Source organism: Procambarus clarkii, chromosome 19, assembly GCF_040958095.1.
Source record: "Procambarus clarkii isolate CNS0578487 chromosome 19, FALCON_Pclarkii_2.0, whole genome shotgun sequence".
NCBI lineage: Eukaryota > Metazoa > Arthropoda > Malacostraca > Decapoda > Cambaridae > Procambarus > Procambarus clarkii.
In genome coordinates, this window is record NC_091168.1 from 37,560,544 (window position 1) to 37,582,786 (window position 22,243).

At 45.9% G+C, this 22,243-nt stretch overlaps 1 protein-coding gene across 1 annotated transcript in view; it reads right to left on the reverse strand.

The window, feature by feature from the left end:
- Positions 1 to 17,509: 17,509 nt before the first annotated feature.
- Gycbeta100B (guanylate cyclase soluble subunit beta-1-like) overlaps positions 17,510 to 22,243 on the reverse strand; it is a gene marked incomplete in the record, with an annotated part of 213,209 nt that continues 208,475 nt past the window's right edge. The window contains 1 exon segment of the mRNA XM_069327485.1: positions 17,510 to 17,810. Coding sequence (XP_069183586.1) covers positions 17,666 to 17,810 — 145 coding nt within the window.

Here is a 22,243-nt window from a genome sequence, read left to right on the forward strand (position 1 = left end):
AGAGAGAGAGAGAGAGAGAGAGAGGAGAGAGAGAGAGAGAGAGAGAGAGAGAGAGAGAGAGAGAGATGAGAGAGAGAGAGAGAGAGAGAGAGAGAGAGAGAGAGAGAGAGAGAGAGAGAGAGAGAGAGAGAGAGAGAGAGAGAGAGAGAGAGAGAGAGAGAGAGAGAGAGAGAGAGAGAGAGAGAGAGGAGAGAGAGAGAGAGAGAGAGAGAGAGAGAGAGAGAGAGAGAGAGAGAGAGAGAGAGAGAGAGAGAGAGAGAGAGAGAGAGAGAGAGAGAGAGAGAGAGAGAGAGAGAGAGAGAGAGAGAGAGAGAGAGAGAGAGAGAGAGAGAGAGAGAGAGAGAGAGAGAGAGAGAGATAGAGAGAGAGAGAGAGAGAGAGAGAGAGAGAGAGAGAGAGAGAGAGAGAGAGAGAGAGATAGAGAGAGAGAGAGAGAGAGAGAGAGAGAGAGAGAGAGAGAGAGAGAGAGAGAGAGAGAGAGAGAGAGAGAGAGAGAGAGAGAGAGAGAGAGAGAGAGAGAGAGAGAGAGAGCAATATTTCACAGCCAGGAAACCAACCGCCCTGACTCATGCCTCACAGTGATGAGTAACTCATCACACTCCATCACTCACTTTCCCCCGCCATGACACACCACGCCCCCCCCCCCCACCTCTGGCATAACCACCGCCATATATCATAACCAAAGTGTTTAGGTCGCTACAAGCTTCCTCATACCTTGTGTTTGATGAGTTACTAACAACCAGTTGGCAATACTTATAATTACTAATTATTCAACCATTTGAAATTAATTGTAATTAACTCGCTGTAACTAATACTATAACTTGTTAATTTTCAATAATGGTTTCCCATTGTCTGGGGTGATAGACCTGATAGGCTCATCAAGGGACCCATTAGGCCTACGGCTGGCCTTTCCCAGGATGCAACCTAAAACAGATATCTGACTCTCTGGTAGTTATTTACAGTTAGGTGCACAGAGGCATCAGGTTCAAGAAATTCCCCCTCCCCTCCCCAAAAAAAAACCATCTAGTCTTACAGCGGGTATGGAACCCGGGGCCTCTCGGTTGCGACCCGAATGCGCAGACTATTAGGCTATTGGAGTAATATTAAGATGAATATATCTCATGTTTAGACTCATCTCATAACATGACAGCCTTCACTCAAATAAACATTGTAATTAATGTCTGTCTGTCTGAGTTTGGAGGCCAGCGGCTTACGGCTAGTCTCGGCCAACATTACCGAGTGATTGCTGAAGGGTATGTGACCAACATGTCCTTCAACAAGAGTAAAAAGCTGTTGGCAAGCAGCAAGTATTACAGGAGAGAAGTACAGATAGTAGCAGTATTTGTAGTAGTCATCTTAACACAAGCACACAGGGGCCTCGTAGCCTGGTGGATAGCGTGCAGGACTCGTAATTCTGTGGCGCGGGTTCGATTCCCGCACGAGGCAGAAACAAATGGGCAAAAGTTTCTTTCACCCTGAATGCCCCTGTTACCTAGCAGTAAATAGGTACCTGGGAGTTAGTCAGCTGTCACGGGCTGCTTCCTGGGGGTGGAGGACTGGTCGAGGACCGGGCCGCGGGGACACTAAAGCCCCGAAATCATCTCAAGATGACCTCAAGTAGTTTAATTATACAGTAACAGATATAAGATGAACTAACCGCTTAACAATATATCTAACTGTTGCCAAACCGGTTTCTTTCCCCCTCCAGCAACCTGTGTATATGACAGTATACCAGACCCAGCAGATCCCCACCACCTTGTACCGGACCACCTACAAGACGGTGAACCGGGTCCAGTACAGCACAGAGTACGTGCCCCAGTACCGCACCACCACAGCCTTCCGCACCAGGTACAGCACCAGCACCCTCTACTCCACCACGTACAGCGTGCAGTACGAGCCCACGTACATCACCACCACCGCGTACGTGCCCTCGTACGTCACCACCACGGACGTCTCGTACCAGTACAAGACGAAGACCAAGTACGAGACGCGGTACTCGACGGTGACGCAGCCGCAGTACCTCACATCGACACAGTACCAGACACAGTACCAGACGGAGTACCAGACACGGTATGAACCTAAATATGTCACAGTAACCAGCACTCAACAGGCCTACCAGACTCAGTGCCCTCAGCAGGGCTACGGGGCATCTCAGCAGGGCTACGGGGCATCACAGCAAGGTTCTGGGGCATCTCAGCAGGGCTACGGGGCATCTCAGCAGGGCTACGGGGCATCTCAGCAAGGTTCTGGGGCATCTCAGCAGGGCTACGGGGCATCTCAGCAGGGCTACGGGGCATCTCAACAAGGTTCTGGGGCATCTCAGCAGGGCTACAGGGCATCTCAACAGGGCTACGGGGCATCTCAGCAGGGCTACGGGGCATCTCAACAGAGTTCTGGGGCATCTCAACAGGGATACGGGGCATCTCAACAGAGTTCTGGGGCATCTCAACAGGGATACGGAGCATCTCAACAGGGATACGGGGCATCTCAACAGAGTTCTGGGGCATCTCAACAGGGTTACGGGGCATCTCAACAGGGCTACGGGGCATCTCAGCAGGGCTACGGGGCATCTCAGCAGGGCTACGGGGCATCTCAGCAGACTTCTGGGGCATCTCAACAGGGATACGGGGCATCTCAACAGGGATACGGGGCATCTCAACAGGGCTACGGGGCATCTCAGCAGGGCTACGGGGCATCTCAGCAAGGCTCTGGGGCATCTCAGCAAGGCTCTGGGGCATCTCAGCAAGGGTACGGGGCATCTCAACAGGGATACGGGGCATCTCAACAGAGTTCTGGGGCATCTCAACAGAGTTCTGGGGCATCTCAGCAAGGCTCTGGGGCATCTCAGCAAGGGTACGGGGCATCTCAGCAAGGGTACGGGGCATCTCAGCAAGGGTACGGGGCATCTCAGATAACTCCTGCCCCAGTTTACTCAGCTCCAGTACCTGTAGAACAGCCACTTCAGTCCTATAGAGCCCTATATACATCAGCGCCTCAGCAGTCCTATGAAGTTCCATCCCCACAGCAGTCCTATGAAGTTCCATCCCCACAGCAGTCCTATGAAGTTCCCTCCCCACCATCCCCACAGCAGTCCTATGAAGTTCCTTCCCCACAGCAGTCCTATGAAGTTCCCTCCCCACAGCAGTCCTATGAAGTTCCCTCCCCACAGCAGTCCTATGAAGTTCCCTCCCCACAGCAGTCCTATGAAGTTCCCTCCCCACAGCAGTCCTATGAAGTTCCTTCCCCACAGCAGTCCTATGAAGTTCCCTCCCCACAGCAGTCCTATGAAGTTCTATCCCCACCATCACCTCAGCAGTCCTATGAAGTTCCATCCCCACCATCACCTCAGCAGTCCTATGAAGTTCCATCCCCACCATCACCTCAGCAGTCCTATGAAGTTCCATCCCCACCATCACTTCAGCAGTCCTATGAAGTTCCATCCCCACAACAGTCCTATGAAGTTCCATCGCGACCATCCCCACAGCAGTCCTATGAAGTTCCATCCCCACAGCAGTCCTATGAAGTTCCATCCCCACAACAGTCCTATGAAGTTCCATCCCCACCATCGCCTCAGCAGTCCTATGAAGTTCCATTCACACCATCGTTTCAACAGTCCTATGAAGTGCCTCCTATACAGACACCTACTCAGTCCTATGAGCCTCCTTCAGCACCATCACCTCAGCAGTCCTATCAAGCTCCTTCAGTACCCCTACCTCAAGAGTCCTATGAACTCCCATTAGCACCAGCACAACAGGAATCCTATGGAGGTGCTATAGGACCAGCACTTCAGGATATCTATGCCTCGCCAGTCACACCCTCATTTCAAGACTCCTATGAAGTGCCAACTGGACTTGGAACACAGGACTCCTATGCAGGTCCCACGCCACAAGAACTTCAGGAGTCCTACGACACTCCTGCGCCCCCAGCTCCTGTTTACATCAGTCCCCCAGCGCCTCAGGAGACCTATGGTCCTATCCAGCCAGAGATATTATCTGTGCCTCCTGTAGCCGTTCTGGAATCCTATGACGGTTCACAAGAAGAATTTCCACAGGATTCGAACAGCGGCTCCGTACAGGGGATACGGGATTCCTACGACAGTCCTCCACAGGTGCCACCGCCAGAGCAGTCTTATGGCGCCCCGTCGGGGGACTTCGGTCTTGGGCCGGATTCCTTCGGGAGTTTCGTACAGGGCAACGGTGGGGGCTCCTTCGCTGTCTACAGAGACCAGAGGAAGCGGGAACTTCCTCCTGAGGACATCAAGGCGTCGAAGGACCAACAGGCGCAGGAGGCCAGCAGGAAGAAGGACTCCCTTGACGCAGGTCCTCAGCGAAAAAGGCGTACGTGAATAGGCAACGAACCCACGGAAATGAACACAGAAAACGAAAACAGAAGATGGGGACCATACTGGGGGTCGTCGCGACGCTTTAAGGGTCGTCGCGACGCTTTAAGGGTCGTCGAGACGTAATGGGGATTGTCACGACGCAATGGGAGTCGTCACTACACAACCAGGGTCGTCACGACGCTACAAGGAGTCGTGACGACAGCTGCACTCATCTTCTTGCCTGAATGCACCACCATGTACGCAGGTGAAACGTACATATATGGCCAGGCCCGTCCTCCTGAGGTGGCTAGGCCTTAACCTAAAGTGGCTAGGCCTTAACCTGAGGTGGCTAGGCCTTAACCTGAGGTGGCTAGGCCTTAACCTGAGGTGGCTAGGCCTTAACCTGAGGTGGCTAGGCCTTAACCTAAAGTGGCTAGGCCTTAACCTGAGGTGGCTAGGCCTTAACCTGAGGTGGCTAGGCCTTAACCTGAGGTGGCTAGGCCTTAACCTGAGGTGGCTAGGCCTTAATAACCCCACCACCAAACTATCACGAGTTGGGAAGGGTTATAACTATGAAGTGGTTTTGTCTACCCAAAAAGCAAACGTTGCTTAGCAACCCACATCATCTGATAAGCCCAATAGGGTTTTTATATCCCGGTGAACGTCACTTTTTCCGACGGTCTGTTTTTCCCTAAAGCACCGGGGTATTGACGCTATAGAGGCCGTAGCCCAGTGTACGATGTTGGCTCTTCCGCTGCTATTTCTCATATATTATCACTAATTATTCCTAAAACAAATTACGAAGCCAAAAATGTAAAATATTTGTGAATGTTTTTGTTCGAGACATTCAGATGCCGGAGGCTGGAGGGATGAGTTCTCCTGTAACGCCCTCACCTTCCTCATCACACCCTCATCACCCACTCACACTCCTCATCACGCCCTCATCACTCACTCACATCTCTCACCACTCACTGTTTGTATTCAGTAAGGCCTCTATCAACCATATTTTGCAAATCTTTTTTCATTTGTCAGTAAACTTTTAACAGCACACACACACATATATATATTGTATATATAAATATATATATATATATATATATATATATATATATATATATATATATATATATATATATATATATATATATATATATATATCCTTCATACAGTAATGAAGGATAATGTTGAGGTAATGATCTGTGTTGTATCAACAACACCCTGCTCATAATAATACAATGGTTCTTCACCAATACAATATATGCTCAATAAATCTTTGTTGTGATAACACACTGTGTTTATAATTCCCTTTAAACCTCAGCAACAAAACAAACAAAGGTGTTTTAAACATCACCATAAATATAACCTCCAGTTCCACTTGCATAATAACAATAATTTCTGAGAAAGTCCAGCACGCAAGATCGATCCCACCTCAGTGCTCCAAAACGTCTCGTACATAAATCACAATATAGTGATTTTCATTGTACATGCGTAACAATGCAGATAAATATAATGGTTTAAATAAATAACCAAACACACATATGCAATGCATGTGTGGGGTTGGGTAATTATTTGTGTTCAACCAGATTATTGTGACTTGTTCCCTGCAATATTGATCTCATTTTGTTTCAGTTTTGTATATAGGACTCTGTAGAAGGCTTAGTGATCCTTGCGAGGAAGCTCCTAGTTATATTCACCCAAACGGATTCATATATATTAATTATTATTAATTATATATATATATATATACGTATATTAGTATTGTTATTGAGGAAGATTATTATTAGATAATTATTGACAGAAACTCACAGGACCGCTGATAGTACTGAGAGTGGCTCACAGGACCACTGAGGTGATAGTACTGAGAGTAGCTCACAGGACCACTGAGGTGATAGTACTGAGAGTAGCTCACAGGACCACTGAGGTGATAGTACTGAGAGTAGCTCACAGGACCACTGAGGTGATAGTACTGAGAGTAGCTCACAGGACCACTGAGGTGATAGTACTGAGAGTAGCTCACAGGACCGCTGAGGTGATAGTACTGAGAGTAGCTCACAGGACCGCTGAGGTGATAGTACTGAGAGTAGCTCACAGGACCACTAAAGTGATAGTACTGAGAGTAGCTCACAGGACCGCTGAGGTGATAGTACTGAGAGTAGCTCACAGGACCACTAAAGTGATAGTACTGAGAGTAGCTCACAGGACCGCTGAGGTGATAGTACTGAGAGTAGCTCACAGGACCACTAAAGTGATAGTACTGAGAGTAGCTCACAGGACCGCTGAGGTGATAGTACTGAGAGTAGCTCACAGGACCACTGAGGTGATAGTACTGAGAGTAGCTCACAGGACCACTGAGGTGATAGTACTGAGAGTAGCTCACAGGACCGCTGAGGTGATAGTACTGAGAGTAGCTCACAGGACCACTAAAGTGATAGTACTGAGAGTAGCTCACAGGACCGCTGAGGTGATAGTACTGAGAGTAGCTCACAGAACCACTAAAGTGATAGTACTGAGAGTAGCTCACAGGACCGCTGAGGTGAGAGTACTGAGAGTAGCTCACAGGACCGCTGAGGTGATAGTACTGAGAGTAGCTCACAGGACCACTGAGGTGATAGTACTGAGAGTAGCTCACAGGACCACTGAGGTGATAGTACTGAGAGTAGCTCACAGGACCGCTGAGGTGATAGTACTGAGAGTAGCTCACAGGACCACTAAAGTGATAGTACTGAGAGTAGCTCACAGGACCGCTGAGGTGATAGTACTGAGAGTAGCTCACAGGACCACTAAAGTGATAGTACTGAGAGTAGCTCACAGGACCGCTGAGGTGATAGTACTGAGAGTAGCTCACAGGACCACTAAAGTGATAGTACTGAGAGTAGCTCACAGGACCGCTGAGGTGATAGTACTGAGAGTAGCTCACAGAACCACTAAAGTGATAGTACTGAGAGTAGCTCACAGGACCGCTGAGGTGATAGTACTGAGAGTAGCTCACAGGACCGCTGAGGTGATAGTACTGAGAGTAGCTCACAGGACCACTGAGGTGATAGTACTGAGAGTAGCTCACAGGACCACTGAGGTGATAGTACTGAGAGTAGCTCACAGGACCGCTGAGGTGATAGTACTGAGAGTAGCTCCCAGGACCACTAAAGTGATAGTACTGAGAGTAGCTCACAGGACCGCTGAGGTGATAGTACTGAGAGTAGCTCACAGGACCACTAAAGTGATAGTACTGAGAGTAGCTCACAGGACCGCTGAGGTGATAGTACTGAGAGTAGCTCACAGGACCACTAAAGTGATAGTACTGAGAGTAGCTCACAGGACCACTGAGGTGATAGTACTGAGAGTAGCTCACAGGACCACTAAAGTGATAGTACTGAGAGTAGCTCACAGGACCGCAGAGGTGATAGTACTGAGAGTAGCTCACAGGACCGCTGAGGTGATAGTACTGAGAGTAGCTCACAGGACCGCTGAGGTGATAGTATTGAGAGTAGCTCACAGGACCGCTGAGGTGATAGTACTGAGAGTAGCTCACAGGACCGCAGAGGTGATAGTACTGAGAGTAGCTCACAGGACCGCTGAGGTGATAGTACTGAGAGTAGCTCACAGGACCACTAAGGTGATAGTACTGAGAGTAGCTCACAGGACCGCTGAGGTGATAGTACTGAGAGTAGCTCACAGGACCACTGAGGTGATAGTACTGAGAGTAGCTCACAGGACCGCTGAGGTGATAGTACTGAGAGTAGCTCACAGGACCGCTGAGGTGATAGTACTGAGAGTAGCTCACAGGACCGCTGAGGTCGGGTTGCAGAAGGAACTTCATAGGGATGAACATAAATAATAATTATGAACAGAGTTCATAGCTAAATTCAACTCTCCTTGTATATAAACAGAGATAAGGCATACACCTCCCAGTGTATATATTTGTGAAGTATTACCATGGTTTGGTGTGGGACTTAAGGCCCATTAACCTCTGGAGGGTTATAAAGTCCACCACAATACCTTACTGACCATCAAGAAAAGTTTGGTGTCGGACTTAAGGCCTATTAACCTCTGGAGGGTTATAAAGTCCACCACAATACCTTACTGACCATCAAGAAAAGTTTGGTGTGGGACTTAAGGCCCATTAACCTCTGGAGGGTTATAAAGTCCACCACAATACCTTACTGACCATCAAGAAAAGTTTGGTGTCGGACTTAAGGCCTATTAACCTCTGGAGGGTTATAAAGTCCACCACAATACCTTACTGACCATCAAGAAAAGTTTGGTGTCGGACTTAAGGCCTATTAACCTCTGGAGGGTTAGTAACTCCACCACAATACCTTACTGACCATCAAGAAAAGTTTGGTGTCGGACTTAAGGCCTATTAACCTCTGGAGGGTTAGTAAGTCCACCACAATACCTTACTGACCAACCAGAAACGTTTGGTGTCGGACTTAAGGCCTATTAACCTCTGGAGGGTTACTAAGTCCACCACAATACCTTACTGACCATCAAGAAAAGTTTGGTGTCGGACTTAAGGACCATTAACCTCTGGAGGGTTAGTAAGTCCACCACAATACCTTACTGACCATCAAGAAAAGTTTGGTGTCGGACTTAAGGCCTATTAACCTCTGGAGGGTTACCAAGTCCACCACAATACCTTACTGACCAACCAGAAACGTTTGGTGTCAGACTTAAGGACCATTAACCTCGGGAGGGTTAGTAAGTCCACCACAATACCTTACTGACCAACCAGAAACGTTTGGTGTCGGACTTAAGGCCTATTAACCTCTGGAGGGTTATAAAGTCCACCACAATACCTTACTGACCATCAAGAAAAGTTTGGTGTCGGACTTAAGGCCTATTAACCTCTGGAGGGTTAGTAAGTCCACCACAATACCTTACTGACCAACCAGAAACGTTTGGTGTCGGACTTAAGGCCTATTAACCTCTGGAGGGTTATAAAGTCCACCACAATACCTTACTGACCAACCAGAAACGTTTGGTGTCAGACTTAAGGCCTATTAACCTCTGGAGGGTTATAAAATCCACCACAATACCTTACTGACCATCCAGGAAGTAAAATGTTGTCCTGTACATTAGCCAGGACTCACATACACTGCCAGCATATTCACACCGAGGAAGACTTATTATTCACAGTTCAGTGTGGTGAGTTTATCACAAACTGAACTAATTCATTTAATACTGAATCACTTCAGTATTAAAATTAAAATGTCCTAACACAATAGTATCTTCAGGATAAATAATTATACCTATAATTGAAATAATTATAATAATTAGTGAAATAATAATAATAATAATAATAATAATAATAATAATTATAGCTAGAATAATTGTAATAAAAATGATAAATTGACGTAAAAGAGATGATTATGGAGTTGTCAGGACTATAATTCTCTCTTCAAAACTGCTGAGTGAGTTTTAACAATGTGTCGACAAATGGGCTCCAGGGGACCCTTTGGATCGCTTCTAGCAAGGCTGGGGGTTCGAACCCTGATGATTCGAGTTGTAGGGGGGGGGGGTGACTGTTCTCTCACAACGTCCATATGTCCCTTCCAAGTGCTATAAAGCAACTCTGACTTAATTCTTTCTTCTCACAATTACCTTACCTCACCTCATAATTACCCTACATTACCATATCACAATTACCTTACCTCACCTTCTCATAATTACCTCGACGGCTGAAACAGCTGACGGGTGGGAATACTCACACGTCCGCCAACACGCAAACTATCGTACGCCGACGACCGAAACTGTCGCACTGGATAAAACACTTCTGAAGTGCCACTATGACTCTACAGCCCGTCCTCCCAACGTCAAGAAACGGCCGTACTAAACTGCCCTTATATCCTAACCTACCAGAGGACCCAAAACAGAAAACGGGACAATATGTCAATTTCCCGACCCGCTACCATTTTCTAGTACGACGATTTTTTGGCCTTAGGGAGACTATACGTCCAAAATGCGACGTTCTATCAGGAGGCCCGGTGGGGCACCAGTGTCACCTTGAGTTGAGATACAAAGATACAATGTAGATATAGATATTTATGGAGATATAGATACAAAGATATCCACGTCACTTGGATTAAGTTAGGCTGTACTGGAGAACAGGAAGTCCCTGAGACACTCAGCTGTCTGGTGAAGGCATCAGTAACAGATTCATGAAAATGATTTTTTGTCAGTGTAAGCCCTTAACAGATTCATCATTTTTGTCAGTGTAAGCCCTTAACAGTCATAATTTTTGTCAGTGTAAGCCTTTAACAGATTCATCATTTTTGTCAGTGTAAGCCCTTAACAGCTTCATCATTTTTGTCAGTGTAAACCCTTAACAGATTCATCATTTTTGTCAGTGTAAGCCCTTAACAGCTTCATCATTTTTGTCAGTGTAAGCCCTTAACAGCTTCATCATTTTTGTCAGTGTAAGCCCTTAACAGATTCATCATTTTTGTCAGTGTAAACCCTTAACAGATTCATAATTTTTGTCAGTGTAAGCCCTTAACAGCTTCATCATTTTTGTCAGTGTAAACCCTTAACAGCTTCATCATTTTTGTCAGTGTAAACCCTTAACAGACTCATAATTTTTGTCAGTGTAAGCCCTTAACAGCTTCATAATTTTTGTCAGTGTAAGCCCTAACAGCTTCATCATTTTTGTCAGTGTAAGCCCTTAACAGCTTCATCATTTTTGTCAGTGTAAGCCCTTAACAGATTCATAATTTTTGTCAGTGTAAACCCTTAACAGATTCATCATTTTTGTCAGTGTAAGCCCTTAACAGATTCATAATTTTTGTCAGTGTAAGCCCTAACAGCTTCATCATTTTTGTCAGTGTAAGCCCTTAACAGTCATAATTTTTGTCAGTGTAAGCCTTTTACAGATTCATCATTTTTGTCAGTGTAAGCCCTTAACAGCTTCATCATTTTTGTCAGTGTAAGCCCTTAACAGATTCATAATTTTTGTTAGTGTAAGCCCTAACAGCTTCATTATTTTTGTCAGTGTAAACCCTTAACAGATTCATAATTTTTGTTAGTGTAAGCCCTAACAGCTTCATCGTTTTTGTCAGTGTAAGCCCTAACAGCTTCATCGTTTTTGTCAGTGTAAGCCCTTAACAGATTCTTCATTGTCAAGAACTTTTGGAACGTTTGTGGAAGAACATATTTACTAAGTTCATGTAATTGGCACCTTTAACGATGTAGTTAAGATACAGACTCTTGATATTGAGCAATTATACAGTTTTGCTCAGTAATAATAAGAGAATTTATTCACTGTTAATAAGAGTGGCACTTTTATATACAGAAACAAAAGAAAAAGTTACAAAATAATAATTATATGCAGGTCAAAAAAACATCGAAAATTACATATTTTTGGAGAAATATATTTATTTCTGTACATTCATGTATATAGTGAAGAACCATTAAAAAGGTTCCAGCCGCAGATGTGGTAATAAATAAACTGTGACTAATATTGTTGAAACAGTTGCTCAGGGTCAGAGATAATCGCTCACAAGAGTTAAAAAGTGTTTTGAAATATATATATATATAAATATATAAATATATATATATATATATATATATATATATATATATATATATATATATATATATATATATATATATATATATATATATATATATATATATATATATATATATATATATATTATTAAATATGAAAGAAAAAGTAAGAGTAATAATTCTAATACGAATAACATTAAGATTAATATATTCTAATACGAATATAGAAGCATCAAGAAATATGGGCCAATAGGCCCTTTGCAGTTACTTCCATTCTTCCCTTTAACTTACAAAATATTATACCCATTGTTTCGTGTTCTGTCTTGTGTTGAAAGTTTGTTTTCACCTCATCCAAAACTGTTGTAACATATCACCTCACCCAAATGCAGGTATAAAATCGCAGCTGTTTGAACTCTGTTCAGTTATAGTTGTGTGTGTGTAAACTAAAGTCTTTGAAAATGTAATAAGTTTTACGAAACGCGTTCAAGTGTCGCGTCAGACTAGAAATAAAAATGAATTTTGGAGAATTGATTTTTCAGTTACCATCAACAGTGAAAAGAAATATAAGAAACAGAGAAAATTCGTGATAGAATTATTAATCTTACTTTTTCGGTCATATTTAATAATATATGTCTACAGGAAAGACTGCTACCAAAATATACTAATATATATATATATATATATATATATATATATATATATATATATATATATATATATATATATATATATATATATATATATATATATATATATATATATATATATATATATATATATATATATATATATGTCGTACCTAGTAGCCAGAATGCACTTCTCGGCCTACTATGCAAGGCCCGATTTGCCTAATAAGCCAAGTTTTCCTGAATTAATATATTTTCTCTAATATTTTTCTTATGAAATGATAAAGCTACCCATTTCATTATGTATGATGTCAATTTTTTTTAATTGGAGTTAAAATTAACGTAGATATATGACCGAACCTAACCAACCCTACCTAACCTAACCTAACCTATCTTTATAGGTTAGGTTAGGTTAGGTAGCCGAAAAAGTTAGGTTAGGTTAGGTTAGGTTGGTTAGGTAGTCGAAAAACAATTAATTCATGAAAACTTGGCTTATTAGGCAAATTGGGCCTAATTACTAATAACTTACTTACTGACTGACTTATTGACTTACTTATTTACTTACTTATTTACTTACTTACTTACTGACTTAGGCGGTGTGTGAGTATTCATGACTGGAATGATCGCTTCAGTAAGATAATCTCGGGTTGTTAAGCAACCCGAGCCTTGCCTACCAGGCCAAGTAGTGTGGCTCTTGCAGTGATTACTAATAAACAGCTTTAGCAAATGTATAAAGTAATTAAGAGATTAACGAGAAGTGTATTACAAATAAAATTCCAGAAATTAAACATGTGTTCGTCAGCTATTATTTTTTTACATATATTCAACACCAGATACATTCACCTGGCCATAGTGAACGTTCACCTGGCCATAGTGAACGTTCATCTGGTCATAGTGTACGTTCATCTGGCCATAGTGAACGTTCATCTGGCCATAGTGAACGTTCATCTGGCCATAGTGAACGTTCATCTGGCCATAGTGAACGTTCACCTGGCCATAGTGAACGTTCATCTGGCCATAGTGAACGTTCATCTGGCCATAGTGAACGTTCATCTGGTCATAGTGAACGTTCATCTGGTCATAGTGAACGTTCATCTGTTCATAGTGAACGTTCATCTGGCCATAGTGAACGTTCATCTGGCCATAGTGAACGTTCATCTGGTCATAGTGAACGTTCATCTGGTCATAGTGAACGTTCATCTGTTCATTGTGAACGTTCATCTGGCCATAATGAACGTTCATCTGGCCATAGTGAACGTTCACCTGGCCATAGTGAACGTTCATCTGATCATAATGAACGTTCATCTGGCCATAGTGAACGTTCATCTGGCCATAGTGAACGTTCATCTGATCATAATGAACGTTCATCTGGCCATAGTGAACGTTCATCTGGCCATAGTGAACGTTCATCTGGCCATAGTGAACGTTCATCTGGCCATAGTGAACGTTCATCTGACCATAGTGAACGTTCATCTGGCCATAGTGAACGTTCATCTGGCCATAGTGAACGTTCATCTGGTCATAATGAACGTTCATCTGGTCATAGTGAACGTTCATCTGGTCATAGTGAACGTTCATCTGGTCATAGTGAACGTTCATCTGGCCATAGTGAACGTTCATCTGGCCATAGTGAACGTTCATCTGGCCATAGTGAACGTTCATCTGGCCATAGTGAACGTTCACCTGGCCATAGTGAACGTTCATCTGGCTATAGTGAACGTTCATCTGATCATAATGAACGTTCATCTGGTCATAGTGAACGTTCATCTGGCCATAGTGAACGTTCATCTGGCCATAGTGAACGTTCATCTGGCCATAATGAACGTTCATCTGGCCATAATGAACGTTCATCTGGCCAGAAAGAGCGTTCTACGTCCTGAAGAAGCGTTCAAATATACATATTATATATGTGCTTGTGTGCAAGATGCAGACCACAACAGCGCGGCTGATAACATTTCACTCACTTGTGTCATGGGAGACTCGAACCCGGGCCCTGGAAAGAACGACGAGACCGTTGCCCTCCCAACCGCACCCTGGATGCCCATAATAAGAATATAACTATGAATATGAGATCCGATATCATGGGTGGTGAGGTCGGTATTGCGCAGTCGTCTCGTACTTCGGAGTCCCAGTTCGACTCTCCTCGGAGTGAACGAAATGCTTGTATGTGTTATACATGGTCGTGTTTCTTCCCCAAACACTTCGGGGTTTTTCTCAATCTTCAAAAAAAAAAATTATGTATGGCCCTGGCTACTTGTGGGGTGGACGGTAGAGTGACGGACCCGCGTCATGCAAGTCGGCGTTCAATCCCCGACCGTCCACCAAGTGGTTGGGTACCATTGAGGTGCCGTAATGGGGATTCGAACCTATGCGACGGGTGTTCCCGGATGCACGCTCTAGCCGAGTACGCTACGACATGGTCAAAAGAATTACAACCTTGAGTACAACTGCACCCACAAGGATCCCGAGGCGTCCACTGATGCCGAACCAAACCGAATTTCACACAGCTTAAACCCCCCCCCCCCCCATGCACTCTGGCTCTGTCGACCAGTAATTCATAGGTTCGAATCCCAGTCACGGCTCCTGTGGCGGTTCTCATTGATATATGACGAGATATATAGGAGAAATATATATGATATATCAATTGATATATGATATATATATATATATATATATATATATATATATATATATATATATATATATATATATATATATATATATATATATATATATATATATATATATATATGTCGTACCTAGTAGCCAGAACGCACTTCTCAGTCTACTATGCAAGGCCCGATTTGCCTAATAAGCCAAGTTTTCCTGAATTAATATATTTTCTGTAATTTTTTCTTATGAAATGATAAAGCTACATATTTCATCATGTATGAGGTCAATTTTTTTTTATTGGAGTTAAAATTAACGTAGATATATGACCGAACCTAACCAACTCTACCTAACCTAACCTAACCTAACCTATCTTTATAGGTTAGGTTAGGTTAGGTTAGGTAGCCGAAAAAGTTAGGTTAGGTTGGTTAGGTAGTCGAAAAACAATTAATTCATGAGAACTTGGCTTATTAGGCAAATTGGGCCTTGCATAGTAGGCTGAGAAGTGGGTTCTGGCTATTAGGTACGACATATATATATATATATATATATATATATATATATATATATATATATATATATATATATATATATATTTATATATATATATATATATATATATATATATATATATATATATATATATATATATATATATATATATATATATATACATATGACAAATCAATATATCTCACTGTTTTCTCTGTGAATTACAAAGATACTAAACATAAACGTTTTTATAAAAATTGTAAATACAAAAATTGCAATGAATTCTCCTTTACGATGAGATCAATAGTAATGTACATATTAAAAAAAACATTATAATTATCATGATAATTCTTGTGGTAACGAGAGTAAAGAGATAACAGACTACAACGACAAAGTTACACTGAGAAAACTCCCTCCTCGAACTTAATCACATGTGAAACAATCACTTAAGTTTCCAAGTCCTTACTAAGTTCCTTAGACCTTACTGACGCTCTCTGTCAGGAACCCGTAGGTGCTGGACCAGGCCGTCCACCTCCTGGGGCTCGTGCGGCCCAAGCTCTGCTGCAGGAGGCTGGGGTCGTTCCTGCCCTTGATGGGGTGGTTGGTCTCCTGCCCCGACCACGGCGGTCTCCGGGTTTGGAGTCCCTGTGCCTTCTTCACCAACTTCGAGGTCAACTCCGGAGCTCACAGCTCCTGCGACGGTGCTGGAACCAACCGTATTGGCGTTTGCCTTTCCATTAGAGACATTCGGCGCCGTGGAGAAAGGGGGGACCTGCTGCTTGGGTAACAGCTTCTCCGTATCAACCTTGCCTGGCTTTTCGCCCTGGTGAGGCCACTCCAGACCGACAACCAGAGCCCAACTCCATAGTCTCCTGAGGATCTACTGTCTGTCTAGTCCTTACTGAGTTCCTTTATCTTTACTAAGTTTCTTAATCCTTACTAAGTTCCCTAGTCCTTACTAAGTTTCTTAGTTCTTACTAAGTTTCTTATTCCTTACTAAGTTCCATAGTCCTTACTAAGTTTAACAGTTCTTATTAACTTCCTAAGTTGTAACTAAGTTCCATAGTTCTTTCTAACTTCAATAATCCTTACTAAGTTCTGTAGAACTTCTAAGTTCCATAGACCTTACAAAGTACCATAGTTCCTGGTAACTTCTGAACTTCTTATAAGTTCCCTAGCTAATCCTTACTAACTTCTGAAATCCACACTAAGTTCACCAGTCCTTAGTAAGTTTACTAGTCATTGCAAAGTTTTCAAGTCACTACGAAGTTCACAAGCCTTTACTAAGTTCACAGGCCTTTACTAAGTCCCCAAGTGCTCACTAAGTCCCCAAACCCTTACTAAGTCCCCAAGCCCTTACTAAGTCCCCAAGCCCTCACTAAGTCCCCAAGCCCTCACTAAGTCCCCAAGCCCTCACTAAGTCTCCAAGCCCTCACTAAGTCCCCAAGCCCTCACTAAGTCCCCCAGCCTTCACTAAGTCCCCAAGCCCTCACTAAGTCTCCAAGCCCTCACTAAGTCCCCAAGCCTTCACTAAGTCCCCCAGCCTTCACTATGTCCCCAAGCCCTCACTAAGTCCCCAAGCCCTCACTAAGTCCCCGAGCCCTCACTAAGTCCCCGAGCCCTCACTAAGTCCCCAAGCCCTCACTAAGTCCCCAAGCCCTCACTAAGTTCCCAAGCCCTCACTAAGTCCCCAAGCCCTCACTAAGTTCCCAAGCTCTCACTAAGTCCCCAAGCCCTCACTAAGTCTCCAAGCCCTCACTAAGTCCCCAAGCCCTCACTAAGTCCCCGAGCCCAAGTCCCCAAGCCCTCACTAAGTCCCCAAGCCCTCACTAAGTCCCCAAGCCCTGACTAAGTCCCCAAGCCCTGACTAAGTCCCAAAGCCCTCACTAAGTCCCCAAGCCCTCACTAAGTCCCCCAGCCCTCACTAAATCCACGAGCCCTCACTAAGTCCCCAAGCCCTCACTAAGTCCCCAAGCCCTCACTAAGTCCCCAAGCCCTCACTAAGTCCCCAAGCCCTCACTAAGTCCCCAAGCCCTCACTAAGTCCCCCAGCCCTCACTAAATCCCCGAGCCCTCACTAAGTCCCCCAGCCCTCACTAAGTCCCCCAGCCCTAAGGGGCGGGAAGAGCCGCCAACATAGGGATCTTCCTATCAAGGAACCAGACGTGCATGGGCTCCTTCCGGCCCTTCATGGGCACCGGACCTCGGTAGGAGAAGGCGAAACCCGGGTCGTAGTTCTCCGCCGCCTGCAGGTACCTGAGGGAGGGAGAGAGAGTGAGAGAGAGATAAATGTAGAGAGGGAGGGAGAGATGCAGAGGTAAACAGGGAGCTGAGGTAATATATTGAGATGCGTTTTTTGGCGCAGATGACGATGGTATTGGGGTGTGTGGGGGGGGGGGGGGAGGGGGAGGGAGGGGTGTGGATCGACAAGGCGGATGTAAAAGAGTTAGAGTGGATATGGCAGAGGTAGGGGTGGATATGGAAGAGGTGGGGTGGATATGGAAGAGGTAGGGTGGACGTGGAAGAGGTAGGGATGGATACGGAAGAGGTAGGGTGGACATGGAAGAGGTAGGGGTGGATATGGAAGAGGTAGGATGGATATGGAAGAGGTAGGTGTGAACATGGAAGAGGTAGGGTGGACATGGAAGAGATAGGGTGGATATGGAAGAGGTAGGGGTGGACATGGAAGAGGTAGTGGTGGACATGGAAGAGATAGGGTGGATATGGAAGAGGTAGGGTGGACATGGAAGAGGTAGGGTGGACATGGAAGAGGTAGGGGTGGACATGGAAGAGATAGGGTGGATATGGAAGAGGTAGGGTGGACATGGAAGAGGTAGGGTGGACATGGAAGAGGTAGGGTGGATATGGAAGAGGTAGGGGTGGACATGGAAGAGGGAAGTGTGGATATGGAAGAGGAAGGGTGGACATGGAAGAGGTAGGGTGGACATGGAAGAGGTAGGGTGGATATGGAAGAGGTAGGGAGGATATGGAAGAGGTAGGGTGGACATGGAAGAGGTAGGGGTGGATATGGAAGAGGTAGGATGGATATGGAAGAGGTAGGTGTGAACATGGAAGAGGTAGGGTGGACATGGAAGAGATAGGGTGGATATGGAAGAGGTAGGGGAGGACATGGAAGAGGTAGTGGTGGACATGGAAGAGATAAGGTGGATATGGAAGAGGTAGGGTGGACATGGAAGAGGTAGGGTGGACATGGAAGAGGTAGGGGTGGACATGGAAGAGATAGGGTGGATATGGAAGAGGTAGGGTGGACATGGAAGAGGTAGGGTGGACATGGAAGAGGTAGGGTGGATATGGAAGAGGTAGGGGTGGACATGGAAGAGGGAAGTGTGGATATGGAAGAGGAAGGGTGGACATGGAAGAAGTAGGGTGGACATGGAAGAGGTAGGGTGGATATGGAAGAGGTAGGGAGGATATGGAAGAGGTAGGGTGGACATGGAAGAGATAGGGTGGATATGGAAGAGGTAGGGGTGGACATGGAAGAGGTAGTGGTGGACATGGAAGAGATAGGGTGGATATGGAAGAGGTAGGGTGGACATGGAAGAGGTAGGGTGGACATGGAAGAGGTAGGGGTGGACATAGAACAGATAGGGTGGATATGGAAGAGGTAGGGGTGAACATGGAAGAGGGAAGTGTGGATATGGAAGAGGAAGGGTGGACATGGAAGAGGTAGGGTGGACATGGAAGAGGTAGGGTGGACATGGAAGAGGTAGGGTGGACATGGAAGAGGTAGGGGTGGACATGGAAGAGGTAGGGGTGGACATGGAAGAGGTAGGGGTGGACATGGAAGAGGTAGGGTGGACATGGAAGATGGAAGGGTGGACATGGAAGAGGAAGGGTGGACATGGAAGAGGTAGGGTCGACATGGAAGAGGTAGGGTGGACATGGAAGAGGTAGGGTGGACATGGAAGAGGGAAGTGTGGACATGGAAGAGGGAAGTGTGGATATGGAAGAGGAAGGGTGGACATGGAAGAGGTAGGGTGGACATGGAAGAGGTAGGGTGGACATGGAAGAGGTAGTGTGGACATGGAAGAGGTAGGGTGGACATGGAAGAGGGAAGTGTGGATATGGAAGAGGAAGGGTGGACATGGAAGAGGTAGGGTGGACATGTAAGAGGTAGGGGTGGACATGGAAGAGGGAAGTGTGGATATGGAAGAGGAAGGGTGGACATGGAAGAGGTAGGGTGGACATGGAAGAGGTAGGGGTGGACATGGAAGAGGTAGGGGTGGACATGGAAGAGGTAGGGTGGACATGGAAGAGGTAGGGGTGGACATGGAAGAGGTAGGGGTGGACATGGAAGAGGTAGGGTAGATATGGAAGAGGTAGGGGTGGACATGGAAGAGGTAGGGTTGGACATGGAAGAGGTAGGGCAGATATGGAAGAGGTAGGGGTGGACATGGAAGAGGTAGGGGTGGACATGGAAGAGGTAGGGTGGATATGTTACCTGGTTGATACCTGGTTGATGGGGTTCTGGGAGTTCTTCTACTCCCCAAGCCCGGCCCGAGGCCAGGCTTGACTTGTGAGAGTTTGGTCCACCAGGCTGTTGCTTGGAGCGGCCCGCAGGCCCACATACCCACCACAGCCCGGTTGGTCCGGCACTCCTTGGAGGAATACATCTAGTTTCCTCTTGAAAATGGAAGAGGTAGGGTGGACATGGAAGAGGTAGGGTGGACATGGAAGAGGTAGGGAGGATATGGAAGAAGTAGGGTGGACATGGGAGAGATAAGGTGGATATGGAAGAGGTAGGGTGGACATGGAAAAGGTAGGGAGGATATGGAAGAGGTAGGGGTGGACATGGAAGAGGTAGGGGTGGACATGGAAGAGGTAGGGTGTATATGAAAGAGGTAGGGTGGATATGGAAGAGGTAGGGGTGGACATGGAAGAGGTAGGGGTGGACATTGTAGAGGTAGGGTAGATATGGAAGAGGTAGGGGTGGATATTAAAGAGGTAGGGGTGGACATGGAAGAGGTAGGGGTGGACATGGAAGAGATAGGGTGGATATGGAAGAGGTAGGGTGGACATGGAAGAGGTAGGGTGGACATGGAAGAGGTAGGGGTGGACATGGAAGAGATAGGGTGGATATGGAAGAGGTAGGGTGGACATGGAAGAGGGAAGTGTGGATATGGAAGAGGAAATGTGGACATGGAAGAGGTAGGGTGGACATGGAAGAGGTAGGGGTTGACATGGAAGAGGTGGGGGTGGACATGGAAGAGGTAGGGTGGACATGGAAGATGGAAGTGTGGATATGGAAGAGGAAGGGTGGACATGGAAGAGGTAGGGTGGACATGGAAGAGGTAGGGGTGGACATGGAAGAGGTAGGGTGGACATGGAAGAGGTAGGGTGGACATGGAAGAGGGAAGTGTGGACATGGAAGAGGGAAGTGTGGATATGGAAGAGGAAGGGTGGACATGGAAGAGGTAGGGTGGACATGGAAGAGGTAGGGTGGACATGGAAGAGGTAGGGTGGACATGGAAGAGGTAGGGTGGACATGGAAGAGGGAAGTGTGGATATGGAAGAGGAAGGGTGGACATGGAAGAGGTAGGGTGGACATGGAAGAGGTAGGGGTGGACATGGAAGAGGGAAGTGTGGATATGGAAGAGGAAGGGTGGACATGGAAGAGGTAGGGTGGACATGGAAGAGGTAGGGGTGGACATGGAAGAGGTAGGGGTGGACATGGAAGAGGTAGGGTGGACATGGAAGAGGTAGGGGTGGACATGGAAGAGGTAGGGGTGGACATGGAAGAGGTAGGGTAGATATGGAAGAGGTAGGGGTGGACATGGAAGAGGTAGGGCAGATATGGAAGAGGTAGGGGTGGATATGGAAGAGGTAGGGGTGGACATGGAAGAGGTAGGGTGGATATGTTACCTGGTTGATACCTGGTTGATGGGGTTCTGGGAGTTCTTCTACTCCCCAAGCCCGGCCCGAGGCCAGGCTTGACTTGTGAGAGTTTGGTCCACCAGGCTGTTGCTTGGAGCGGCCCGCAGGCCCACATACCCACCACAGCCCGGTTGGTCCGGCACTCCTTGGAGGAATACATCTAGTTTCCTCTTGAAAATGGAAGAGGTAGGGTGGACATGGAAGAGGTAGGGAGGATATGGAAGAAGTAGGGTGGACATGGAAGAGATAAGGTGGATATGGAAGAGGTAGGGTGGACATGGAAAAGGTAGGGAGGATATGGAAGAGGTAGGGGTGGACATGGAAGAGGTAGGGGTGGACATGGAAGAGGTAGGGTGGATATGGAAGAGGTAGGGTGGATATGGAAGAGGTAGGGGTGGACATGGAAGAGGTAGGGGTGGACATTGTAGAGGTAGGGTAGATATGAAAGAGGTAGGGGTGGATATTAAAGAGGTAGGGGTGGACATGTAAGAGGTAGGGGTGGACATGGAAGAGATAGGGTGGATATGGAAGAGATAGGGTGGATATGGAAGAGGTAGGGTGGATATGTTACCTTGTTGATACCTGGTTGATGGGGTTCTGGGAGTTCTTCTACTCCCCAAGCCCGGCCCGAGGCCAGGCTTGACTTGTGAGAGTTTGGTCCACCAGGCTGTTGCTTGGAGCGGCCCGCAAGCCCACATACCCACCACAGCCCGGTTGGTCCGGCACTCCTTGGAGGAGTAAATCTAGTTTCCTCTTGAAAATGGAAGAGGTAGGGTGGACATGGAAGAGGTAGG